This window comes from Prosopis cineraria, unplaced genomic scaffold (genome assembly GCF_029017545.1).
Source record: "Prosopis cineraria cultivar Desert tree isolate PC_DT_omini unplaced genomic scaffold, ASM2901754v1 PC186, whole genome shotgun sequence".
NCBI classification, from domain to species: Eukaryota; Viridiplantae; Streptophyta; class Magnoliopsida; order Fabales; family Fabaceae; genus Prosopis; species Prosopis cineraria.
The window spans coordinates 29,357-54,850 of record NW_026555513.1 but is presented as its reverse complement, the minus strand read 5'-3'; the positions used below and the strand labels follow the sequence as shown (position 1 = coordinate 54,850).

Sequence of the window (25,494 nt, the reverse complement as noted above, 5' to 3'; positions counted from 1 at the left end):
TAAATACACGCTAATTGGCCAATCATGATGGGCTGTATAGGAAAATAGAGCTTGGCCTTGGTAGAATTCTCATTAATATTCTTGCCTCAAAAATCAGTCGGGCTCCCCGAAGACAAAAGAGCTACCTGTGTTCTCAATAAATTTAGGGCCCTAGGTGCTTAAGTTTGATGAGTCCAGTATTGAATAAACATCTGGGGTCAGGATAGCAATAACTTTTACTAGGATAAAAGCTATATTATCTCTTCAATTAGATTTTGAATGTACTAACAATTAGGCCAAGTACGAAAGCACTACTCATAGGGCTTGAAATCCTTTAAGAAATGAGAGCTCGTGATATGGTCATAGAAAGAATTCTCAGTTAGTCATCAAATAATTAACTGGTGAGTATAAGTGTACAAGTCTAGCTTTAGTAATGTATTACGCTGGGGCTTCTCAGATCTTGGAAGAGTTCAAAACTGTAACGTTAACTCACATTCCTCGAGCTCAGAATTAGGAAGCCAATGAACTGGCTCAAATAGCATCAAGGCTAAGGCTGTCACTTGAACTCATTAAGAAGGTAATTATGATAGAACGGAAAGAATATCCTTTGGTATCTTAGCGTGGTTTGATAGTGCAATGCGGAGCGTCTCGCAATGGTTAGCTCGAGATTGGCGAGATGATTTCAAAAGCTATCTATAAGATATCAGCCAATGATATACTTATAGAATGAGGATATGCATTCAACACTTCATTTTAATTGAAGATGAATTATATAGAAAAGGCCCTGATGGGCTATTACTTAAGTGTTTGGCCTTTACTGAATATATGGAGGTCTTAAGACAGGTGCATGAGGGAGTATATGGGGCCCATTAGTTAGGGCCAAAGATGCAGTGGTTGGTACGAAGGCATGGATATTATTGGCCATCATGACTAAAGATTGCATCAAATATACAAGAAGATGCAAGAAGTGCTAAACTCACGGGCCAATGTAATAGGTGTTAACATCAGACATGCATCCGATTGTCAAACCATGGCCTTTTCAAAGATGGGCTATAGACGTAATAAGGAAAATCTATTTGGCCTCATCTAAGGGCCAATCATTCATCTTAGTGATCATAAATTGTTTTACAAAATGGGTAGAGGCTATCTCTATAAAGAAAGTGGAACAGGAATGATGTCATTAACTTCATAGCTAAGCAAATTATGTTTTGATTTGGGATTCCTCAAACGATTATAACGGACAAAGGAACAATGTTCACTGGAAGCGACTTTAAAGCCTTCACTGAGGAAAGTAGGATTAAATTGTTGACATCCTCGCCATATTAACCCTTAAGCAAATGGGCAGGCTGAAGCTTTTAACAAAATAATCCTTAGAATTCTAAGAAGGCAATCGAGAAGAACCCTAAGGAATGGCACGTATGACTTCCTGAGACATTATGGGCATATCGGACGTCAAAGAGGGAAGCCATGGGCACGAGCTTGTATGTGTTGACATATAGGCATGAAGTCATTTTACCTATGAAAATAGCAGTCCCTTCTTTACGTGTTGTGAACAGTTTAGAAAGACTATCTGAGAACTACAATAAGGCTATGATGATCAAGTTAATTTAGTTAGATGAAATATGTTTACAAGTACTAGATCATATGATCCCCCAGAAGAAAGAAGTTTCAAGAATATATAACAAAAAAATAAAAAAGAAATACTTTTTAGGTGGACGAGCTCATGTGGAAACTTGTGTTACCACCTGGTTCTAAGGACCAGATGCTTGGTAAATTTTTACCTAACTAGGAAGGACCGTTCGAGATAAGTGAAGTGCTTAAAGGAAACGCATATGTGTTATCTAGCATTGACCGGACTTCGCACAAATGGGCTATAAATAAAAGTATTTAAAGAAATATTGGTTGTCATTATAATATAGTCCGAAGAAAAAGGAATAAAGGACCTGAGGCCTAGAATAGCCTTAGGACATACAATAATAAAAAAGAATCTTTGCTCTTTATTTCATAAAAATTATGTTACAAGAGACATAGAGTACAAATCAAAGAATAAAGAATAAAAATACATATGTCCACTATTTATAATAGGTTTGGAAGGCTTCCCACGTCGCTAAAGCCAAGTCTAGCTCATCAGATAAGGTTTGATATCGACTAAGGGCCATCTTGAATTCAATCATTGAATGAGCTTTTCATCCAAGACAACTCGTGTATCATCTAGGGCTTTATTCGCGACCTCTAGTTCAGACTTAACTGGACCCTCTTCAGTTATAGCTCGTACTAGCTCTTCTTCAGCAGCTGCTAGTGGGCGCCTTAAGTCTGCCACCTTAGCTGTAGTGCTTAGAGATGATCTACACAAGGGGCGATCTCTTGGACTCGATCATTGGTAGTAGTCATCTGGATCTTGGCAGAGAGATACTCATCCCTTATAGACTAATTATTTTTCAAATAGTCTAAAAGGAGTGAGAGCTCCTTACGGCAATAATTGATGATGTTGTAACACGCTGAGACTTGACTGTAAAGAAGTGCCACCTCAGGTATAAAGACACCTTCTTTATAGCCTTGAGAGCCTAAATCATCTCCTCGTAATTCTGCTCAAGAATAAGGAGTGGGTCTTGGCTAAGTTGAAACTGAACGACCCTCTAAGTGTCAAACACCATGTCCATTTCAGGGACACGGATGAGAGCTATAAGGGCATTAGTAGAATCGCCTCCATTAAAGCAAGCTAAGGAAAGAAGAAACAAGGTTAGTGATGAGAGAAAAAAGAAATGGAATAGAAGAAAAGTGCATAACAGGCTAATACCTGATTCGGGTCTATGGGTGCTTTCTCTTTACTCGTGGAATAGGGAGGGGTATGTTCGAACCCCGCTCAGCTAATTGCAAGGCCTTCTCACATGGCCCGCAAGTATGAAGGATTTAGTTTAGCCCTGCATTGAGACACCTTAGGTAGAGGCCAGGGCGACTATTGTATTCTCTAAGGTTAGAATGCTAGTGGCTGCTAGACTGGTAATAGTTGCTTCTTGAAATCCTTCCAAGGACCTTTCAAAACCCCTGACATCAAGGGCAATTGATGAGCTGGTAGGCCAGATTTAGCTGATAGGGGGAACTATCCTTGAGGCCTCAGTAGAGGCAGGCTCATAAACTTCATTGGTCCCAAGCCCTAACTCACCACTCAAGGCTGCAGTAGAAGCTTGCTCTTGACTAATAACAGCCTCAAAGCCTTCTTAACCACTAGCACTATCTGGGCTCATAGCAGACATGGCTCCTTAAACCTCCACGATAGCCTCAGATCCTTCTATGCCTCCCATTACTTCTTGGGCCATGTCCCAAGCAACCTCAAGTAGATCCTTATGGATTGACTCAGGGATTATTATAGAGGCAACCCCTTAGGAGTCCAGGGTTATTGAAGGGATGACAGAGGTAAAAGAAGTAACCACTTGATGATCTAATGTGGGTTCGAGGGTGGCAGTAGAAGTAAACTCTAAGGGATCCATAAGCTGAGTCTCTACCCTTCATAATAAAGGGGACTCACCCTGCCATTGTTAGATTCTGTCAATAAGATCATCATCCACTAGTGCTTATGCATATGCTTTCCCTTCTAGGGAGTGGATTCGGCTGAAAGATAAGTGGAGGAAGGTTGATTGATAAGAGGAGGTGTTTGTCTTCTTCCTCCTCTTGAAGTCAGGTGAAGGAGACAGAGCCCGCTTTCTCTTATCAGGTCCATCTCCTTTGATAGGGGGACTTGAGAAGTAGGTCTTTTTAGTCCCGAGCTTTTTTGAGATTGAGACTTGAGAGGATGCATTGTCTTTTTCTATCCCTTGGACAATAATCCTCAGTGATGGGACAGTTTGGGTATCCAAAGTAGTGGGGGTGTTGATGTTTTCCTTCAAATATGTCATCAGCACATGTGATTGTGTCTAATCATGGCCTACAAAAATTTAAAACAAGTTAGACTACGTTATAAGGTAAAAGAAGGCAAGACAGAAGAAAATTGAATACAGGAGATAATACTTACTGATATGGCTCTTTATTATGTGCCTAAAGCACTAGGGCTACCATTTATTAAAGAGAAGGCAGGCATCTCTATCTACAAGCTCCACCTTACACTACTCTGGGCAATATGTGGGATGTCTATCTAGTCGATAGCCTCCCAGTCCAGTAGCTCTACACTGATTTGGGGGGACAACCCTCGAGGGATGTACTGGCTCAATCTAAACTGGCCTGTCACCAGTTGAGAATGATAAGACTCCAAGTAGACCTTCAGAGACTTGGAAGAGGAGCTAATGTACGATAGCCTCATCTTTTTGGGAGTAGTGGTTGAGAAGAAGACCTCATCTCTTAGCAATAGAGCGAGCTTATTCTTTCAGTCCACTAAATGTTTGTACTAGGTGGGAAGGCGGAAGTTTAAAATGTTAAAAGCCTTAAGGTCCTTTGCAAGGACCAGCTCTTCTAACTAAAGAACTTAAAGAAATTCTTCAAGTTGGTTAGAGGATAACCACCTAGGAGGCAGGTGAAGGGGTGGTTGGCGTGGAAATCTTTCGGGAAAGGTTCCCGATGGAGAAAAGGGAAGTAGGCCATCATCCATAACTTCAAGAACTAGACGAGCCTATGAAAGTTGCTGAAGGATTTCTTCATTAGTGACTCCCTTATGCTATTACAAAAATGGCATAAAAACATGGTCCTTAGGGCAATTTGGCTACCATAGAGGAGGGACTGGGCGATCCTCAGGTGTAGTTGCATGGGCTTCCCACCCCCGAGGCTAGGATCTATTGGCTCAGCAAGATCTATAAGAAGATCAGGTGCTTTGAAAGGGTGACGAGCTTGTTGATCGGCTTCTCAAAGAACAACTCCATGATATTTGTATAGGAGCTAGCGCTCCTAATCTTGCTCTCCAATTCGGCCGAGGGGTGATATAGGAGTCATGCTTCTATAAGATTGCATAGAAGTTCTTCTCCCCGATGATAGGTAACCCCAAGTACATGAAAACATCCCATATGTGACGAACATAAGACTCAGCTCGAATACGAAGTCATTACAGCCTAGAGCCCAGAAACTTAAAAGGATTGTCAATGGCTTGATTAGGATGTCAACATCGGCCAAGGACAACTGAATAAGGTCATAGAGACCTACTTCTTTCCACTGGTGCACATAGGTTTGCTTTAAGTGTCTTACCCAATTGACCCAACCACAGGGAGACCTAGGTTAGTTCCTAAGCTTTTGGCAAGATGACTCAGGAAAAGGTGAGATTGTTCGAACTAGGACCAAGTTACAGACTGAGGTCAATGGCTATGGATTTGGTTGGGTAGGGGCAGTCACTTCAGATAAGTCAGGCAAAATGGTCAAGTACCTGACATCACTCTTGTTAGAGATTTAGAAACTCTAAGGAGAAGTATTGAAAAGATAATGAATAGTTAGTGTATTTCCTTAATAAAATAGAAGGGCTAAATAGGAGAAGTAAAGAGCTTACCAGAAAGCGATGGAATCATGGAACGAAGAATTCTCTTGTAGTGAGAATAAAGAAATATCATAATGGAGACCTAATCCAAAGAAAATAAGGGGTTTTGAATAATCAAATATGCACCGTTACCAATTTGTCGAGTAAGGCAATAGGATTCTAGATAGTGGCCAGAAAATCATATAAACTTCTGATGGATGTGGAAGACGGAGCAACAGTAGAGGCAGCGGCAGAAGTGAAGGAAGCCATTTGTGAGCAAAGGGAAGATTGGAGTAAGGGAGGCAAAAGCTTGAATGTCAAAAAATAGCAAAAAGGGCAAGAGAAATGACTAGAAAAAGAAATAAATTTATATTAACAAAGGGCGCTTAGAGATGAAGTGATGTTTTAGTTTTTTCAAATGTGTCGTGTGACTTATGTTATTAGCCACTGGCACGCGGGGGCATTGTTTGGGCTAAAATATGAAACGTCACTCAAATAGGTCACAGGGCTAATTAGGCTGAGTAACTGAAGAGTTAGGCCCAATCTAAACAAAAGGTCTAGCCCCAAAGCTCAATAAAGGCCACGATAAAATAAACATGCCGAAATCCTGCCAGTTACAAAATTGGACTGTTGGCACATGAAGACACGATCCCAAGTAATTTCAGAATCCACGGACATCGTGCCCAAGTATCTAGGTGAGACAGACTGATTATCAAAAATGAAGAACACAAAATAAAGACTGTGCCATGAGTCTTACGAGATCCCTAATTCCTTGGCAAAATGTTATAGGTCTTAAGGAAAGGTTACCACCATTTTGACATTATAAATAGAAGACGAAGACATAGAAAAAAAGGAAGTTAACACTCAATCAAAGAATTACATTTTTACACCTTTAGCCTTTAGTTTTATCAGTTAGTTTTACTTTCAATCTAGACTTGTAACATTTCGCATTTCAATAAAAATCAAATACTTGTTCTACCAAAGCCTTGTGTATCTTTTACATGCGAGTGAATTATGATAAAGGAGTTCAAGATCCTTTTGTTATCAATTGAGACTTAACGTCTTTGGTATGCCTGGTATTTATTGTTCACATCGAACAAATAGCTTTGTCAAAAGAAGTGGGAAGGTGCAGAATAGTCAAAAGCAAAACCTAGAGAAAACTGTTCACCAAAAATTAAGAGAAAATGCAGAGAACAAAATCAACATGCTTTTTGTTTCTCCTCTCCTAGACATAGACTTATTTTCGTATCCCAATAGTGATTAAATTTACGACAATTAATTAGTACATATTGATGAATATAATGGCATTAAAATAAAAACTGAATCCAAGTAAATATATGCGCTTCAGCCTTCAGCAACCCAAGTAACTTCTGCGAAGCTTTCTCGCAAGAGGCAACAAACATGCATACATACATATAATATTTCTCCAATTAGTATTATAATAATCAAACGATGCTTATCGTCATCAATAAAAAACAGTTATAATAGTGATTTTTGTTTTTCGTCTTTGTATAAAAAATAGTTGCAGTCATTTTTCATTTGATTATAAAGGGAAAACAGAACCGTTTTAATGGCTTCGCAAAACGCTACTGATTTCAACTATCATGCCAACGTTTACAGGCTTTAATTTCGATAACCTGTATTCAAGGATGGAATTTGAATGATGAGAACTAAATCTAACCCATTAAAATTAAAATTGAATAATCTTAATTTGATAGAATCATTTTATCTTTTACGTAGTGTTCTTTTATTTTTCTCGAAGGATAAAAGTTGTTAGCCAAATTTTTTAAATTTGGAATTCGGTAGGCATCTTTAATGGGTTTTTGTCTTTTTGTTTGGCTACCGCAAATACAATTTCTCATTATTTATAAAAAAAGTTTTGTTCTTGTTTTTTTTTTTTAAAATAAACAATGAAACCAGCGCAAACCAGCACATACTGTTATCACCATAATTACAGATTTACAGTGTCTCGCAATAATACGCAGAAGGTCAGAGGGGCTGAGAAACGAAGTAAAATTCTGGCAAAGCCTCTAACCTATAGTTTGCCAACGTTTTCTTTTTGTAAGTTGTTTCTATTTAAAAAAAAAATGAAAAAACATAAAATATCAAATCCAAAACATTTAATTAATGACTTTATTTTTGTTTTTGAAAATAAAAAATAATTTTTTAAAAAAAAACAAACAAGCCCTCGATCTTCCTGATTCGATTGCAGGGAGGTGTCGCTAAGCAGACTTCACAGAAAACAACCACTCCTCTCACTTCCACCTAACATCTGCACAAAAGTCATTTAAATATTAATCTTATTTAAAATCATTTAAATTCATTAGTAACAGATGAAATCAAAGTAGTACGTCCCGCAAATGAGAGAGAATTCACCTTCCAAAATTAAAGTATCTATGTTGACATGTGTGTGGTGCAAGGGGACACCCAAATGCTTCCCCTAATTTTCTGTTTGAAGAAACTCTAATGCTGAGCTGTTCTCATTACATCTATTATGATTCACATTCCTAGAATAGAACACTCTAGGTTTTGCCGTGTTGACTTTTAACCCCAGAAAGGTACAAAATGAATTAACACATCGCACGGTAACATCAGCCTCAGGCAGAGAGGCTTCAACAAAAATCATAATGTTTCTATGTCTGAGGAAGGCATGCCTTTGTTAGTGAGCTATATCCTGATATTCGGTTTAGGACCGTCCAAGCTGTGAGACTGACCATGTTTAGGAAAACCCTTCCCATGATGTACTTGATCCACTGTATTATGAACCATAGGAGAGATGCTTGATCAAGGAATTAATATAACCATATCAAATAAAGATTAATTTATTGATAATAAAATGAACTCTATTCAATTCCCCTAATTATTAGCTATATGTAGTGACGTTTACAATTACAGCTAAACACAGGGACATTATCCTTTTATTTATTTGTTTTTATGTACTATGTAATTTGTTCTTGGGATTGCTACTCATGCACCCTTATATACCATCCATTAACCCATAATCCTTATTGCTCATCCATATTCTTAGCATCCAAAGGCTATTTCGAGAAGTTATCCACGTGTCATGTATTAAGTTAGCATAACAGATAATAGTAAGGTTGTTAAATTTGTAAGTTTAAGTAAATTCGTGATAGGAATATAAACTCGTATCATAAACTCGGATTGTAAACTCATAAAAGTTTACCTTTATTAATAAATAGTCATTAAAATATAATTGTAATTTAATTTAAATATATTAAAAATATAAATCATTGAAATTACACCCGTCTACATTGATAAATTATCATATACAAGACATACAAATTTTAAAATAGGAAAATTTATTTTTGGTATTTTTATTTTTTATTAATATTAGTTTTCGCATTTTAAGTTTTTTTTAAACCAATTCTTATAACTTTTATGAATTGAATTTTTCATAATAGATACTTAACTCGCTCAACTAAAAAAAATTAATGAACTTAACAAGTTTAACTAAACTTACATCTAGTCTAAGTTTATGAATTAGTTAACACGACTTTATAAGTTGGAAATGTAAAAATGGTAAACTCGAAGGTAAACTTATGAGTCTAACCGAATTTATATTTAGTCCGAATTTATGAGTGAGTTGATATAATTTTATAAATTAAAAATGTAAAAATATTAAACTTGTAGAGTTAACTCAAGACTTTGATAACTATGAATTATAATTTGTAATTAGTTATTTATTTGTCATACAGCCTCTGTGCATGTCGTTACTTCTTCGAAGTAATAAAGCAGTTCAGTTTTATCTCTCAAATACTTTTCTCTCGGTTTCTTGCTTCCGCTGTTCGATCTGTTACACATATGGCCATCTCCTCATCATACATCATGACAGTTTCGGTGACAATCGGCATTACAAACCCAACAGGTTATACCTTTCCTGATATGCGGTTTAGGACCATCGAAGACTGACCATCTTTCCTTTTGTTGGTCTTATCCAAACCGTTCTCACGAAACTTGCCTTTGTTCTTGCCTTGCGATTGACCATCATTAGGAAGACGCACACTGTCCCTTTCCATGATGTGCTTGCTCCACTCTACATATAATTGAACCCAAAGAGATTCTTCATCAAAGAATATAAACATATCAAATAAATGTTTATTAATAAATATAAATAATACCTCGATGACACAATGATTTCAGTTGACTACTCTTCCGATCTTGTTAAATGTTCAAAGCGAAGGTGATTAGAAACTTCTTCAACAATGTTTGGGATAACATCAATTTCTTCCCTGCTCAATTACAAGTATCCATTGATAAGCACGTACAAAGTAAACGATTCAAAATTTGAATACAGTATTCCTTTTCATTTACTTTAAGATAACCTGTATGTTATCAAACCTTGACATATTTGAAAGGAAGGTGTGCCCACAAAAAGTAAAACAACACAATTTACATCCAACTTAAATGCTCAAAGCCTCAAAGTCATTTCTTCCTTTTTCGTTTTCGTTTTCTTATCTTTCTTCAATAAAATGAGTTAAGGAAGTAGTTTATTGTTTAACTTTAGAAAGTTCTTACCTTTTCAACGCATTTTCCTTGAATTTTATAATATTGTTGATACACCTGTACATATTTTGGGCACTCAAGATAGGAAAAATGTGCATTGTTTTAGATGGTATACATCATTGTGTAGTTGTGCATATTTTTACTTTTATCCAATAGCTTATAGATTTCACTTTCTTTTATAGATGTTTTGGGTTGAAGAATTAAGTCATTCAAGCACGTTGGCATGCCTGGGAAGCAATAGAAAATGGAACAGAAGCAAAAGACGCCAAGCCATGGTTGAAGAACTGAGGAAAATGTTGATAAGACAAGACTGAAACACATCCACGCCTAGGCCAAGAAAGCCGAGCCTAGGCCCACAGGCGGAAGCATCAACATGTGGGCAGGGAAAACCAGGCCTAGCCATGTCATATTTATTGAAATGCATATTGTTTTTGTGATTTTTTGTTAGAGCACCATGCAGAAAGACAATTTTAAATAAGATTAAATATGTCAATAAAATTTAATAATAATATTTTATTAGCTTACTTTTTAAAAATAAAAATAATTTTCATTTACTATAATTTTAAATAAATAATCATTTTATTTTTTTTACTTGAAGTTGAAGGGTAATATTAAAAAAGCATTGTTAATGAAATATTATTTTTGTTAAATTATTTTATTTGTTGAGACAAGGAAATTAAATATACTTTTAAAGTTTTTTTTTTATAATTTGGGTCAGAGAGGAGTATATATTTAAGTTTTTTTAGATATTATTTTTGACATTCTAGAGCTTGGGAGGCACAAGGGGCCATCCATGGAATGAACTTGGAGTCAAGGCAGTTTAGAATGAAGATTTAAGACAGATGTTGGTTTCTAGCTAGGCTTCTCTATCATTTCTCCACCATTTGCATCTATTATATATAATGATGTTGGGCTGTTTTTGGTAGTTTAATTATTTGTGCTAAAACATAGATTATGTGTAGCTAAACTGTTGTTCTAGGATTTTTGGAGCTTTATTTATGAATTAGTGAATGTTTCCAGTCCTCTTTGGCTATTTAATGGTAATTGTATTTATCCATTTGTGATCGTCAAACTTTATTGCTGATTAGCTATCCATTTGGACTGATTTGGTTTTCTAATAGTCTGTAGATAGAAAAAATTTGGTAATGGTTTTATTCATGCTTTATCCTCGTATAATCAAATTAGCTAGGTTTTCTCTTTTATTAAGCTAACTAATGAATCTTGCGAAAGAAAGAGGCTTAAAGCAATTAGATAGCATCTATAATTTTGAGAGATGCTTAATGAAATTGATCATATGTTGTTTCTCTAGTCTTAAAATTAAGGGATAACCTAATCATGTGGCCTTATAGTTTTGTTGGTTTTTAATTTTAGTTCCTATAATTTGTTTTCATTCTTTATAGTCCATATAATTTAACATTATTAGGAATTTAAAAAACAAACGTCACCTAATTTTATTGAAACTATAGAGAATGAAAATACTAAAAAAAGAAACTATAAGAAGTAAAAGCAAAACTTGATGAAACTAAAAGAACCAATGATTGTGTTTTCTCTAAAATTAATAACAACTAACATTTAAGTTTAATATAAGTTTATTTCAGATTTTTCTTCCACTCTTGCTATTTGTACTGCTCAAACAGTTGATACTTAAGTAGGTTTCGGAATTAAATCTTCACCACAATGTTACTTTTCTTGTCACCATCTTACTTATCACAACCTCTGCTATTGCAGTACGCTGGTGAGGTGAACATTTATGTTGTTATGTTTTTATTTTAAAACTGATAACATACACCTAAGAAACCATGTTCTGATTTCGAAGAAAGAAGTAAAGAAACATACCCTTTTTCTAAGCTCCAACCAAGCCTGTGAGCTGCTTCAGACAAAGCCAACCTCCACTTCTCCACCTTTTCCATGTTATCCTGTAACTTGTCTTCAAGCTCGGCCATTGCTAATCCAAAAATTCCGGTTTGATGGCTTACTTCTGAAGGGTCTACATTGTAGAAAACGGGCAAAACCAGTTTGCCTTTTGTTTGCACACAATCAAGGATCATAACAACTGCATCAAGACACCATTCAGAATATGCATCGGATTCAGAAAATACAATAACTGAAATCCTAGACTCTTTAATTGCTCTAAGAGCAATTGGGCCCGAATCTTCACTCCATTCAGAGCTCCCAACATCTTTGAAAGCATTAATATTGCTCTCATATAAAGCTTCATATAGATCACCCACAAAAATGTTGGAATCGCTGTAGGCTTCTTCAAAACTCAGGATCGATACATCATGTCCTGGTCCTTGCGCAAAAGATGATGTTATGGCCACTATTGTCAATTTTAATAGTAATAGTAAACATTTAGCTAGCAAAAGATAGATGCAACAGGCCTATTATCATATCAAAGCTTCAAAATTTTATAATCCAGATATAAGTATATGAACAAACACTAGGTATATACACTCATGCAATTTAGTCGAGGCATATATATATATATATATATGCATCTTTAGCGAATGGAATAAATTGTATGGCATCTAATTACTAGCTAGTCAACGATTATTATTACCAATCAATGCATTTTCTAGCATCTAATTGCTATTCCACATCTTGCTAGAAAGACGTGATGTAATTGACTAGGCTATTCAGTTAAAATGTGAACCCAAATAATCTTTTTATTTGCAGGAGTGAAAAAAAAAATCAGTATGGGCATTTTTTGTTGTATTATTGTTTGACTTGAACGGCAATTTAAAACAGCTAACAACATAACAAAATCTTAAAATATTTGCAAGCTAATCATGTTATTAAAAAAACTGTTGCCAGAGCTTGCTTTTGTTAAATGCTGAACAGCCATGAATAGCATAACATATAGTTGTAAAGATTTCGTATTTATATTGCACAATTTACAATTAACTATATAATAACTTGCAATTATTAATGTTCTATCTTTTAAAATTCTAGCTATTAAGTACTTCTGGTCCGAAATTATAATTAAATTGTTACATTGGTCCCAAATTGTCATCCCCCATTAATATCAAAATAGGTATCCGCCCATTAATAGCAAAATAGGTATCCGCAATATTATTCATATCAAGTCCATCATTATTTCAGATCCCAACTTAAATGGAAAATCACTTTAAGTTTAATAGGCTTATTGGTCCACATCAAACCGTTTTGTAAAACTGATTAAAATTCAACCAGTGTAAGCCCACAGTAGAAAAATTCCAACAAAATATCCACAGTAAAGCACAAAGAAGACAGGCAGAACACCCCCCCGAAAAAAAAAACAAAAAACCTGATGACTCATGATGCTCTCTGTTAGCACACTGGATTTCATTGAATTTAAATCCCGATAAGTATTACCTTCGAGTTCTTCTCTCCCTCCCTCTTTCTCTCTCTATTTTATTAACATTTGAGCTCTTCTCTACCAGTCGTTGTTCTATACATTTAACCAGTGGGGCATTAAATCAAATAATCTGAATGGTAACACAAAAAGAAAGAGGATTTGGGAGGGGGGGAATACCTCCATGTTCCATAGTGTTCCCAATTGACTCTACGGATTTTGTTAATTGTTCTAAATGAAGGCGATGAGAAACAACTTTGACGATGCGTAGGATAACATTTTCTTCCTTGTACCTACTCAATTGCAAGCATTCATTATAAGCGCAAAGTAAACAAGTGAAAATTTGAATACAATATTCATTTTCTTTTACTTTAAAGGCAAACTCTGTTTTCAAACCATGACATATTTAATAATTTACATGCAGCTTAAATGCTTGAAATCAATTATTTTCTTTTCCTTTCTTAAATTAAAGGAATTTGGAATGTGATTTATGCAGCTGTGTTTTTGTTGAAAATCTCCTGACAAACACAAAAAAAAAAACTCTTTTTTTGGTTTCAAAGAAACACATTACTACAGAATATATCTTTAGAAGCGGGTCTTTAGGAGCACTTTTTAAATAAGTGTTCTAAAATGTGAATGCGGAATTTATCGGAGCGCTTTTCTAAATAAGCGCTCCTGTATGTCAGGCTTATCAATAAGATAACGCTCCTAATTGATATATATAAAATGTTATAAAAAATTTAAAAATACCTTCGGGAGCGCTCGTACTTAAGCACTCCGGACGATTGCTTATGGACCTTGGCAGAGTGCTGTTTCGGAGCGCTCTTTGATGAGCGCTCCCGAAGATGAGCTCTTCCGGAGCGCTCATTAAAGAGCGCTCCGGAAGAGAGCTCGGCTCTTCCGGAGCGCTCATCTAAGAGCGCTCCGGAAGACTCTCTTCTGGAGCGCTCCGGAAGAGCGATCTTCCGGAGCGCTCCACAATGAGCACTCCGGAAGAGTCTTCTAGCCTCTTATATTTTCCCATCTGTTTCTTTTCTCTATTCAGTTTCTTTCAAACCTCTCTCTCTTTCTTTCAAACCATTCTTTTCTCCGTCGCATCTCCTGCGCTGCTCGCCGTCTGTCACTGTCCGTCGTAGATCCCGCGCTGCGTCGCCGTTCTGCACTGCATCGCCGTTCCGCGTTCTGTCACCGTTTCGTGTTCCGCACTGCGTTGCCGTTCCGCGTTCTGTCGCCGTTCCGCGTTCCGCACTGCGTCGCTGTTCCGCATTACGTCGCTGTCGTGTCGCCGTCTCCCTAGCTGCATCGCCGTCTCCAGCGCTGCGTCACCGTCCGTCGCCGTTCCTGCGCTACGCTGCGTCGTCGTTTTCACCGATCTGCTGCCACTGCCGTCCTTCTAGCTCTGCTGTTTGCTGTCTGCTGTTCCAGATCTGAATCACTGTTCTAGATCTGTATCTCTGTTCCAGATCTGCATTGCTGTTGCAGATCTGTGTCGCTGCTGCCGTGAATACCGCCATTTTCTGCCGTGAAGACCTTTGAAGGTATTTTTTTAATAATTAATTTATATATATTTGAGAATAGATTTCAAATATTTTTTTAATAATCAATATTATAGATAATATATGAATTGAAGTTATTTATATTAAAATTATGGAGTAGTTGATAATTTATATTGTAGTTGATAATTTAGATTAAAGTTGAGGAATCTACTTGAACATTTTTATTTTATTTATGAAATATACTTTTAAGAGAGATTATTGTTATTAATTAAATTACAATTGATTGACAGAATTTAGATGCATTGTGCTGCTAAATTTTTATTTGGATGAATTGATTTTTTTAGTTTAAATGTATTGTGTTGTGGAATTTGATTGTTTGATCATTTGGGAGGTGGTTTTTTTAAGGAAGTTGCTGTTGAATTTTTTTTATAGAAATCTAAGTCTTTTATTTATTAAATTTTGGTAATCATATTAGTGATATGGATCGTAAGTGGATGTCGGCTAATCGACTATCTAGAGAATATTGGGATGGTGTGGATGAATTCATTGAATTTGCATTTTGTCGTGATCAAGACCCCCGTGGAGTCATATGTCCTTATTTGAAATGTTGCTATAGAAAAAGAGTAAAGCCAATAGAATTGAAAGATCATTTAATATGTAATGGGATTGATCCAACTTATACTTGTTGGACCATGCATGGGGAGACAAGGAATAATGCAAGTGATTGGAGGGATAGTGCGAGCTACTCAACATTTGATCGTGATAGTGGGATATATGATGTTGATCGTCTTGATGAAATGATTGATGTGATTGAAGAGGATCTTAGGGACTGTCCTGAGATGTTTGAGAGATTAAAGAGTGATGCTGATAAACCATTATACCCCGGTTGTAAAAAATTCACAAAACTATCAGTTATTTTGAAACTATACAACCTAAAAGCAGCGAATGGATGGAGCGATAAGAGTTTCACGGATTTGCTTGAACTCTTATATGAAATGTTACTTGAGTACAACGAGCTTCCACCTAATACTTACGAAGCGAAAAAAGTGCTCTGTTCTATTGGGATGAGCTATGAGAAGATACATGCATATCCAAATGATTGTGTCCTCTTTCAGAAAGAGTATTCAACCTTAGATAAGTGTCCAAAATGTGATGCATCACGGTACAAAAGAAATGGATGTATCAATCCATTCGTCCCTGTGATTTATTATCTTGATTCATTAAGAGATAGTGACTTTAAGAACTACAAATCTATGAAAATATTATTTAATCAGTAAGTTTTTAGTTCTATATTCTTTATATATGTTTATTATAACAATTAATTTTTTACTTGGTATGCTTAATCATTATATAATAGGGCTGTAGCACGTTATCGAGGAGGTGAAGGTCTCCCTCCAAACACCGAAAGACCTGATCCTGTTGAGTTTTATTCATGGAAAAGAATAAAGGTTTGTATTATTTTCTTAATAAAAAAAGTTGGTACATATCTAAATGATTGTTTGATTGATATTTTATGTTTTTTATTCTGAATATGTTGTTTTGGATTGATGTAGAATTTTTGGAAAATTCTGAAACTTCCAAGTTATAGGGGAGACTCTGCCAGATTTTTGACAACAAATACTTGTATCATTTATATAACTTCATCACTGAAGTATTATAAATTAAGTTAGAATTTATTTCTACCATATTTTGATAATAACATCTTTTATTGTTTTATAGGTACCTACACAATTACAAGGTTGGGAGTGTGGATACTATGTTATGAAGTTTATGAGAGAAGTAATCACACAACAAGAGTTGATCATTCCTGAAAATGTAAGTCAAAAGTTTTGAAATTAAGTTAATATAATGTTAATTACTTATATATTGCTTTCATATCTTGTGTAGTATTTTGCTGGAGCAAGATATTCGCATTTTACTATGGAGCAAATAGAAGATTTAGTTGAAGAATGGTCAGAATATATTATTGGCTACTTGTGATAGGAAGTTAGATTTCAATGTTAAAAAAGTAACAATAGTTTCATTTGTTAGGCTTGTTAGAAATTAAACTAGGTTAGTTAGAAAATTGAAATTATTGTATCAGTTTCAAATTCTTTTCTTATATATAAATTTTTATGTTGATATTATTTTTAAATTAGTTTTTTATATTATGATTGGCCATTATTAAAGATATGTAAAAGGAGAAATTTAAAAAAATTTGATTTTAAAAAAATTAAATATAATATACGGGAGCGCTCATTTAAAGAGTGCTCCTGTAAAGTAACTTACCAAGCGCTCCTTAAGAGAGCGCTCCGGTAAGTCAGCATACGGGAGCACTCTTTTTAGGAGCGCTCCCGTACGTCTCATTCAGGAGCACTCTCTTAAGAAGCGCTTTGGTAAGCAGCATATGGGAGCGCTCCTGTAGAGAGCATACAGGAGCGCTCCTAGAGAGAGCGCTCCCATACAACCCGGAGCTTTCTTACGGGAGCGCTTTTAGAAAAGCGCTCCTGTATAGCGTACATACAGGAGCGCTTTTTTTAAGTGCTCCTGTACATTTCGGAGCGCTCGATACGGGAGCGCTTTTGAAGCGCTCCCTAAGATAAAAAAAAGCGCTCCTGTAAGCTTATTTTGTAGTAGTGACAAGTAGAGACATACATTCTTGTTATGCTCCAACCAAGCATGTGGGATGCTTCTAACAAAGCAAACTTCCACCTTTGCATCTTTTTTATGTCATTGTTTAATCTGTGTCCATGCTTGGTCATTGCTAATCCAAAACTTCCTGATTGATGTCTTACTTTTGAAGGGTCTGTATAGTAGAAGATTGGGAAAACCAATTTGCCCTTTGTTGCAATGCTATTGATGATCATAGCAAGCCCTTCAAGACACCTTATGGAATAAGCATAGAATGAAGAGAATACGATAATTATAATCCTTGACTCCTCAAATGCTTCTCTGACCACAGTTGGGAAAATATCTTCTCTCAATCCAATGCTTCCAACATCTTTGAAAGCATTAATCTTTCTCTCATATAGAGCATTATATAATTTGTTCGTGAAGTAGGAATCGCAGTCTTGAAGACTCAGAAATACATCATGTCTCGATTCTTCTACAAAAGAAAATGATGTTATTGTAGCCATTAATTGCTGCTAATAATAACAGCAAAAGTATACATTCTACCAGCAACATACTATAGATGTCATGCAAGAGGCTTAATGTTCATATCAAAGCTTCAAAATATTATAATCAAGGTATAAGTGTATAAACAAATAACAGGCATGCATTCATGGAACTTACGCGTTAGCATTATTCACCTTGGTTTACTGAAGAAATAGATAAATTGTATGGCATCTCACTAGTAAACCTTAACATCGTCGCTGGTCAACTTTTTCCATTTTTTTTATACAGAAAAAATGGTTTTCAGAGAAGAGCTATTTCACGCGTTGCTAGCAAGATGTTATGGAACTAGGATATTCATGTTATAATTTTACCAAAACATCTAGACAGGTATCTTCACCCCAATAAATTAAAAAGAAGGATCTAATACTTATAAAATTTATTATAAAAGACTAAAATTAAATTAGGCTGAATGATTAAGGTAAGTGTAATTAACTATTATAACCTTAGCATAAAATATGTCAATAACACCATAAAATAAACATGAGGTACTGTCCAAGTTACAAAAATATTCTTTAAAAAATTAAGGTCGTGCTGTTTTCAATTTTACATGCACACAGAAAAAAATAGTTTTAAATTTAATTAGAACAATATAATTTAAAAAAATATTTTCTTTTAAATAATTGAATCAATATAATTTTTTGAATATTTATTTTTAAAAATTAAATCAATATAATTTAAAAAATGTTTACCTTTAAAGAATTATTCAATTCAATTTTTCCAATAACAGTGTCTCAATCTCTAGATTTGTAGATTAATTTTTAAGAGAGATGACGTCATTAACTTGCTGCAAGTTTAAAAAAATGTAGGATATATTATTAGGAAAAATATAGTATTTTTAAATTTATATTTTGATATTCGGTCCTTCTAAATAAATTTTTTTAAAATCTTCTCCAATAAATATTATATTTTCCATATTCTTCATTATAACTTTTCCAACTCTATAAAAATATTAAATGTGTGGCTAAAATTTTCCTAAAATATAATATCGCGCATTTGTATAATATAAAACAGAAAATTGAGAGTGGATCATTGCCCCTGATTTTGCGCCAAGTGGGTCCGTCCCTCAATAAAATATGAAATAAAAAATCATTTTTCTTTAACACGTGTGTGTGTGTGTAGCGTAACAACAGAGCGAGAATGTACTTAAGGTACTGTCAAATGACATTATTTAAACAATATAATATACTTAATATGTATATACAATATGTCAATAAAAAAATTAAAATTTTAAATATAACTTTTGTTTCAGAAGAATTATTTTACAAGCTAAGTACGTAACAATAAGAAAAAATAATAATAAAATCCCTCTAAAATATATAAATGATAATTTAATCTTTCAAAATGTCATAATTTTATTGAAGTTTTTAAAAACTTTTCTGTCATTAATGAATTTATATAAATTATAAAATCTTTCTTATTAAAAATAAATAATTCATAAGTTTTGTTTAAATATTTACAACTTTTCTTCTTATATTCGCAACATTACAATCGCAAATAAAGAATTTAACATGCGAAATTGTGATTTATTATTGTATTATTATAAATATAAGAAAGAAAGTTGTGAATATTTGAATAAAATTTGTAAATCATTTATTTTCAGCAAGGATAATTTGATAATTTATATAAATTCATTAATGACAGAAAAGTTCTTAGGGACTTTAGTGAAATTATGACATTTTAAGGGATCAAATTATTATTTATATATTTTAGAGGAATTTTATTGTTATTTTCCCTAAAATAATCATCTAATTTTAAGAAAGTTCAATATGGTTATGGCAATACTTTAATAAGTCATGGTGATATTTGTTAACCTTGTAAATTTCATTTTCAAGGAGCTCCCGATCATTCCTGTTTTGTTATATAATAATCCAGGTGTGTTTTGATATGAGAGAGAATATCAATGGTAACACAAAATGAAAGAAGGAAAAAATAATACCTTCATAATGCGTAGTGTTTTCAATTAACTCTCCATATTTTGTTGAGTTTGAGTCCTGATTTGTGTTGTCTTGAAGCTCTTCCAAATCTTGTGGTTGTTGTTGTACTTTCAGCCACGAGTTGCAATCATTGTATGTTCTAGGATCCATGAATCTAATATGATCTTCTGTATTATTTTGTTGCCTCCACGAATGAGCAGCAAAATAAATTCTTTTTATTTCCTGTGCATTGCCCTCAATGGAAACCTTCACTTGATTCCATTTATTTGCATGTGGGAGTTCAGCATTGTGATCAATTATGCTTTTCAAATCACATACATATAAATGATCGATCATGATTGTCAAAATCCGCCACTCAGAAGAAATATCTAACTTGGTATCATTGATTTGCACCATGAATCTATCATTGAATAGAAAATCCTGGCCATATTCAGCAAGAATCCATAGAAAATTGTTGGGAACTCATTACGAACCCAAAAAGACATGGAGTTTCCTTGATTATAACTGTCAAGCCATCCTGGGATTTTTCTTTCCGGGAAAATAAAGTTTCTTTTCCCAGGTTTGAAGTAGAATGCCTGCAATAAATTACGAATTACAACATATGATAAATAAAATGAGCAACAAAAAAAAAAAAGATGAGAAACGATAAGAAACTTTGTTCCTGGAAAAAAATAAAGTTTTTTGCCAAGTTAAAAGTAGAATGCTTGAAAATTACATATTATTACAGAAAATGATAAATAAAATATACTAAACAAAAAGAATATAAGATGGGAGCGGGAGAGACCTGATTCAATATTTTACTTCTAGAAGAATCTGTCAAGGATATGCAATTCGTGGCGCTAAATTTTTCCAACTTTGGTGGCATCTCCAGAATATGCTTAAGTTGCATGCAATTATCCAACAGAAGATATTTCAAATGGTGACATTCTTTGATGCATACTGGAAGGGTTGTGAAATGATTAAAACTTAAATTTAAATGTACCACATTAGGAGAGTAAGAAAGACAGAGAGCAACAGAATCATTTGATAAATTGCAATTTGAGAAACAAAAATGTTCCAATTTTGAAGACTCTAAGCACTCTAGACTTGCTTCTCCTCCACTTTTGAGCACCTTAAAATGCCTCATCCCTTCGCAAGAATCTGCTGTTAGTCTCCAAAGGTTTGGCAACACACAAATGCTAGCTGGTAATTGCTTAAGATTAGGACACTCCTCCATATGTGAGATTTCTAGCCCGGTGAGATAGAAAATTGAAGATGACAATCTTGTAATGGCTGTTCTATCTAGTTCAATCACTTTCAACCTCTCCATCTTATCTAATATATCTGGAAAATTTTCAAGACTTAAACATTCAAAGAGATTCAGATACTCAAGAGATTTCAAATTAATAGCAGGTGGCAAAGTCTTCAAATTTTTGCATTTCTTGGCACTCAATTCTTTGAGTTGTTTCAAAAATCCAACAGAATTATGGATTTCTATTAGCATGGTACAACCATCAAGCCACAACTCTATTAAATTAGAAGCTCCTGACAAATCTGGTACTTTTCTAAGAGATTTGCAATCTTTAAAATTCATGCAAATTAAATTCTCAAATTTCTGCAAAATAAAGATAGTTTTTTTTTTTTTAGAAATAGAATAGGGAAAGGAGACAAGAAAAGTAGCTTTAAGAAAACTTACAAGCATACCTTATTAAATGGTTGGAGCAATTCACAACAGCTATTGGACAAGTCAAGATAGTGAAGTTTTGTTGGATGGAAATTAGATGGCAAGAATTTGAAAGGATACCCCTTCCATTCCAATACATACAAACTATTTGGAAGATATTTAGGGCCTTTAGATAAACTTGCATTTTTTATTACAAGCACTTTGAGGTTCTTCATATTCTTGAATGCCTTCCCATTCCATGGAATTTCTTTATCTTTGGGCAAGTCTAGAATTATGACTTCAATTGCATCTGTTCCCTTTGGAAAAGAAAAGCACACAACAAATGCCATATTTCAGTCATATGAAAAACATCAAAGGCAGGTATTAAAAAAAAAAAAAAGTCATGCATATGGTGCTTACTGCATTTTTCTCTAAGACATCAAGAATGTCCTCATAACACCATAACCTATCATGTTTACCAGGTTTTTTTGGAGATTGTTGTCTAACAATTTCTTTTTCCATATCTTCTATCAAATCATGCATTGTTACCCAACCTTCTTTAATTTTTATGAGAGATTTATCAATCAATACTCCAATAGCACATTGTGGTTGGACTCCACGAAAACTCAGCAACATAGTTATGACATCTAATTTCTCACCATTGAAAAAACAAGCTAGGTCAAGAAAAAGTTCCCTATGGGTTTCTTCTAAAGCATCATAGCTTAATTTGAGGATTTCAAAAATTCTTTTATTTGGTATTTTCTCATATCCATCTAATGTAGAAAGCCACTCATGTACTCTTTTACCACATAAGTTGGAACCAATCACTTCCAAGGCTAATGGAGGCCACATGAATAATGAATTGCACGATTGGAAACCTCCATGTAATTGAAATCAATGTTGTCCTTGTGAAAGGCATTCCAACCAAGCAAATGAAGAGCCTCCTCCTCATTTAATTCCTTGACATCATAAATTCTTTCAACCCCATGACTTGTTAACAACTGTTTATCCCTTGTTGTAATAATGATTCTACTTCCGTAACCAAACCAATCACATCTTCCAGCCAATGCTTGCAATTGCTCTAAGTTGTCAACATCATCAAGAATTAAAAGAATCTTCTTTCGTTGAAACCTATGTTTTATAATTGATTTTCCTTTACGGACATTTTCCAATTTGAGATCTTTCTCCCCTACTAATTCAATAAGCATCTCTCTTGAAGATGTGGCAAACCATGCTTGTTAGAGAGTTCTCTAACATCAGAAAGAAAACATAGTTCTTCAAAATTATCAGCAATTGTGTTAAACAAAGCACTTGCAATTGTTGATTTACCTATTCCACCAATTCCACAAATTCCTACCATTATGATTTCCTCATTAGACCAAAGATCTAAAAGGGAGGCTACTTCATGCACTCGAGGAGTCAGTCCAACTGGATAATCAGTAACACATAAAGGAGCACGATTAATTCTCGCAGAGACTTCCTTGATGATATTTGCAATAAATTCTTGCTCTTTTTCACTTCTGTGGTCAATTCAAAAGAAGTTCACCTTTAGTCAAACTACAAATTATGTTATACCAATCTCTATGTGAGAACTGGGGAAAAAAATTATCATTCCGGAAATGTTGCTGTGTCGTAATATTATCTTAAGTTTAACATAGTATTATTCTCAATTTAATATCATGTAATAGAAAATTATCTGATTAAAGATAAATATTACTATTTACATCTATAGTTATTGTAACAGTTAAATTAATAATGTTCGACGGTTGTATACATATAATTTAGTTTAAATTCTAAAATATTTTCTTACTTTTAATGGGTTTTGATTTGAAAAAAATGTTCAAAATAATTTTGCTAAATTATTGTAAATAGAGAAAGCAATGGAACTGATCAGGACTTATGGTGTTCATTTAATCTTTGAATTTGAATTTAAAGCATGAAAAACAGTTATATATAAATATACATATATTCTTGCAAACAAAGCCCAATGGTTATGTAAATTAAATTCTGATAATAACAACAGAGAGTGCCTTTGCCTATTTAAATTAGTTGGATATGAATATGAAAAACAATACCCAAATAATAGAAATGGAAATGACACGCGAAAGAGTGAAAAGACAGATTACTTGGGTTTGAGGTGCCAGCCTTTTAAATTAGCTGCTTTAGACAAAGCCAACTTCCAATTTTGCACCTTTTGTTTGTTGTGCTCCAATCTTTTCTCAAGCAGGGCCAATGACTTGCCATAACTCCCACTTTGATGTCGCAGATCCGAGGGATCCACATGATAAAATACTGGATAAACCAATCGACCTTGATCTTCGAAGCACTCAAGAATCGTATCAAGTTCATCCAAACAAAAAGTCGACGATGCATAATTCTCGGAGAAAACTATGATAGCTATTCTAGACTCTTGTATGGCTTTGAATAGAGATGGCCTGATTTCTTCGCCAATCCTGATGGATTCCTCATCAATGAAGGCATGGATTCCCCTTTGACACAGAGATTTATAGAGATGATCAACAAAACCTAAACGGGTATCTTCACCTCGAAAACTAAGAAACACGTCATAAGTCCAGCTGTAACAGATGGAAGAGGACGATGATTGCTGCGCCATGAGACCGGGGTTGAGCGTAGCTACTCAGATCGATGCCGTAAAGTGGCTAAAATTCCCTGACTAAGCTTAAAGATGGCAGACGCGTTGAATTAAGCGAGAAGAAATCTCACCGAAGGAATGGAAAGAGTAAAGGGTTGAAGTCTGGAAGATGAGATATAATAATTGAAGGTCTTCTCATCTGATCTGAACAGCGATGCTCTGCGTACGAAGGTAATCTCACCAGACCCGGAGCTTGAAAATTGCAGACCCGTAAAGTTAAGCGAGAAGAAATCGCACAGCTCTGTGGAGACTGGAAGGGTTGACTTGCATTGCAATTTGCTGCCGATTCGATATAATTGAACCTTCGTCGTAGTAGGTGGATTCGTGTAGTTGAAAGCAAAACCTACCACAATATTAGGAGCCGGCTTCTTTTCTTTTTTTTTTTTCTTTTCATTTTCTTTTCACTTTCCATTTTAATTATTGAATTCATTTTTTAATAGTTCAGATTTAATATTTTATAAAATTATTATTAAAATGTGAAACCTACCATAATATTAGAACCTGGCTTTTCTCCATTTTTTTCCCTTTCCATTTTCTCTTCAATTTTCATCTCAACCATTGGACCCATTTTTTAATAGTTCAAATTTAATAATTCATAAAATTATTATTAAAATGTGAAATTTTATAAAAAATAAATATAATAATAATTTTATCAAACATCAAATTTCAATCATTCAAAAACAAATTCAATGGTTGAGATAGAAAGTAAAGAGAAAATAAAGAGGTAAGAAAATGGAGAGAAGCCAACTCCACAATATTACTGGCAGTCGTTGAACTTTCTCTTTCTGTTTTAAACTTTTAATTTAATTGATTAAAATATTGCACAAAAAATATATATTGAAAATTTCAATAAAAAAATAAAATCTACCCATTTTTTTTTTAAAAAATATAGTTGAAAGCAAAAACTACCACGATATTAGTGGCGGTCGTTGAACTTTCTCTATCTGTTTCGAACTTTTAATTTAGTACGAAAGTCAAAATCATTTTTTTAGACAAATGGATATATTTTATTTTTTATTGAAATTTTTAATATATATTTTTATTTGTACAATATTTTAATCAATTAAATTAATCTATATATAGTAATTTTAAATTTTGAAAAAAATTATAGTTAGTTTTATAAATTTAATGTGTATGAATCTTTTGTAGATAATTTATTTTATAATAAATTCTTGTTATTAATTTTATTAACATATTAAGATCTATTTATCATAATTTGATTGAATATAAGTATATTAAGTATATAAAATTAAATACATAAGTCCTACATTTTAAATTTTAATGGATTTAGTTTTTGTTGGGGGTCACAAATTGGAATATAAAATGGAAGTTCTTGTTTCCCTTTCAT

The 25,494-nt window shown here is 34.1% G+C and overlaps 1 protein-coding gene and 1 pseudogene across 9 annotated transcripts; both read right to left on the bottom strand.

The window, feature by feature from the left end:
- Nucleotides 1–9,054: 9,054 nt before the first annotated feature.
- LOC129295783 (disease resistance protein RUN1-like) lies at nucleotides 9,055–19,986 on the bottom strand. 9 transcript variants are annotated; one of them, XM_054934344.1, is made up of 5 exons: nucleotides 19,854–19,986; nucleotides 13,446–13,558; nucleotides 11,768–12,224; nucleotides 9,547–9,657; nucleotides 9,055–9,461 (listed from the first exon to the last, which is right to left on the bottom strand). In XM_054934344.1, the coding sequence occupies exons 2-4, from the start codon at nucleotides 13,456–13,458 to the stop codon at nucleotides 9,573–9,575; spliced, it is 555 nt and encodes a 184-aa protein (XP_054790319.1). In that variant the 5' UTR covers nucleotides 13,459–13,558; nucleotides 19,854–19,986; the 3' UTR covers nucleotides 9,055–9,461; nucleotides 9,547–9,572. The 9 variants fall into 9 exon arrangements, with proteins under 9 accessions (XP_054790319.1, XP_054790322.1, XP_054790325.1 ...); XM_054934347.1 differs by having other exon boundaries at nucleotides 11,768–12,218; XM_054934350.1 differs by having other exon boundaries at nucleotides 11,768–11,984.
- An 82-nt stretch (nucleotides 19,987–20,068) lies between these two features.
- LOC129295782 (disease resistance protein RUN1-like) lies at nucleotides 20,069–24,455 on the bottom strand (annotated as a pseudogene).
- Nucleotides 24,456–25,494: the final 1,039 nt, after the last annotated feature.

Coding starts and splice junctions, on each gene's coding strand:
- LOC129295783 (XM_054934344.1), bottom strand. Junction 9,658..11,767: donor GGTTGGAGCTTAGAAAAAGG/GTATGTTTCTTT, acceptor GTAATTGAGCAG/GGAAGAAATTGATGTTATCC.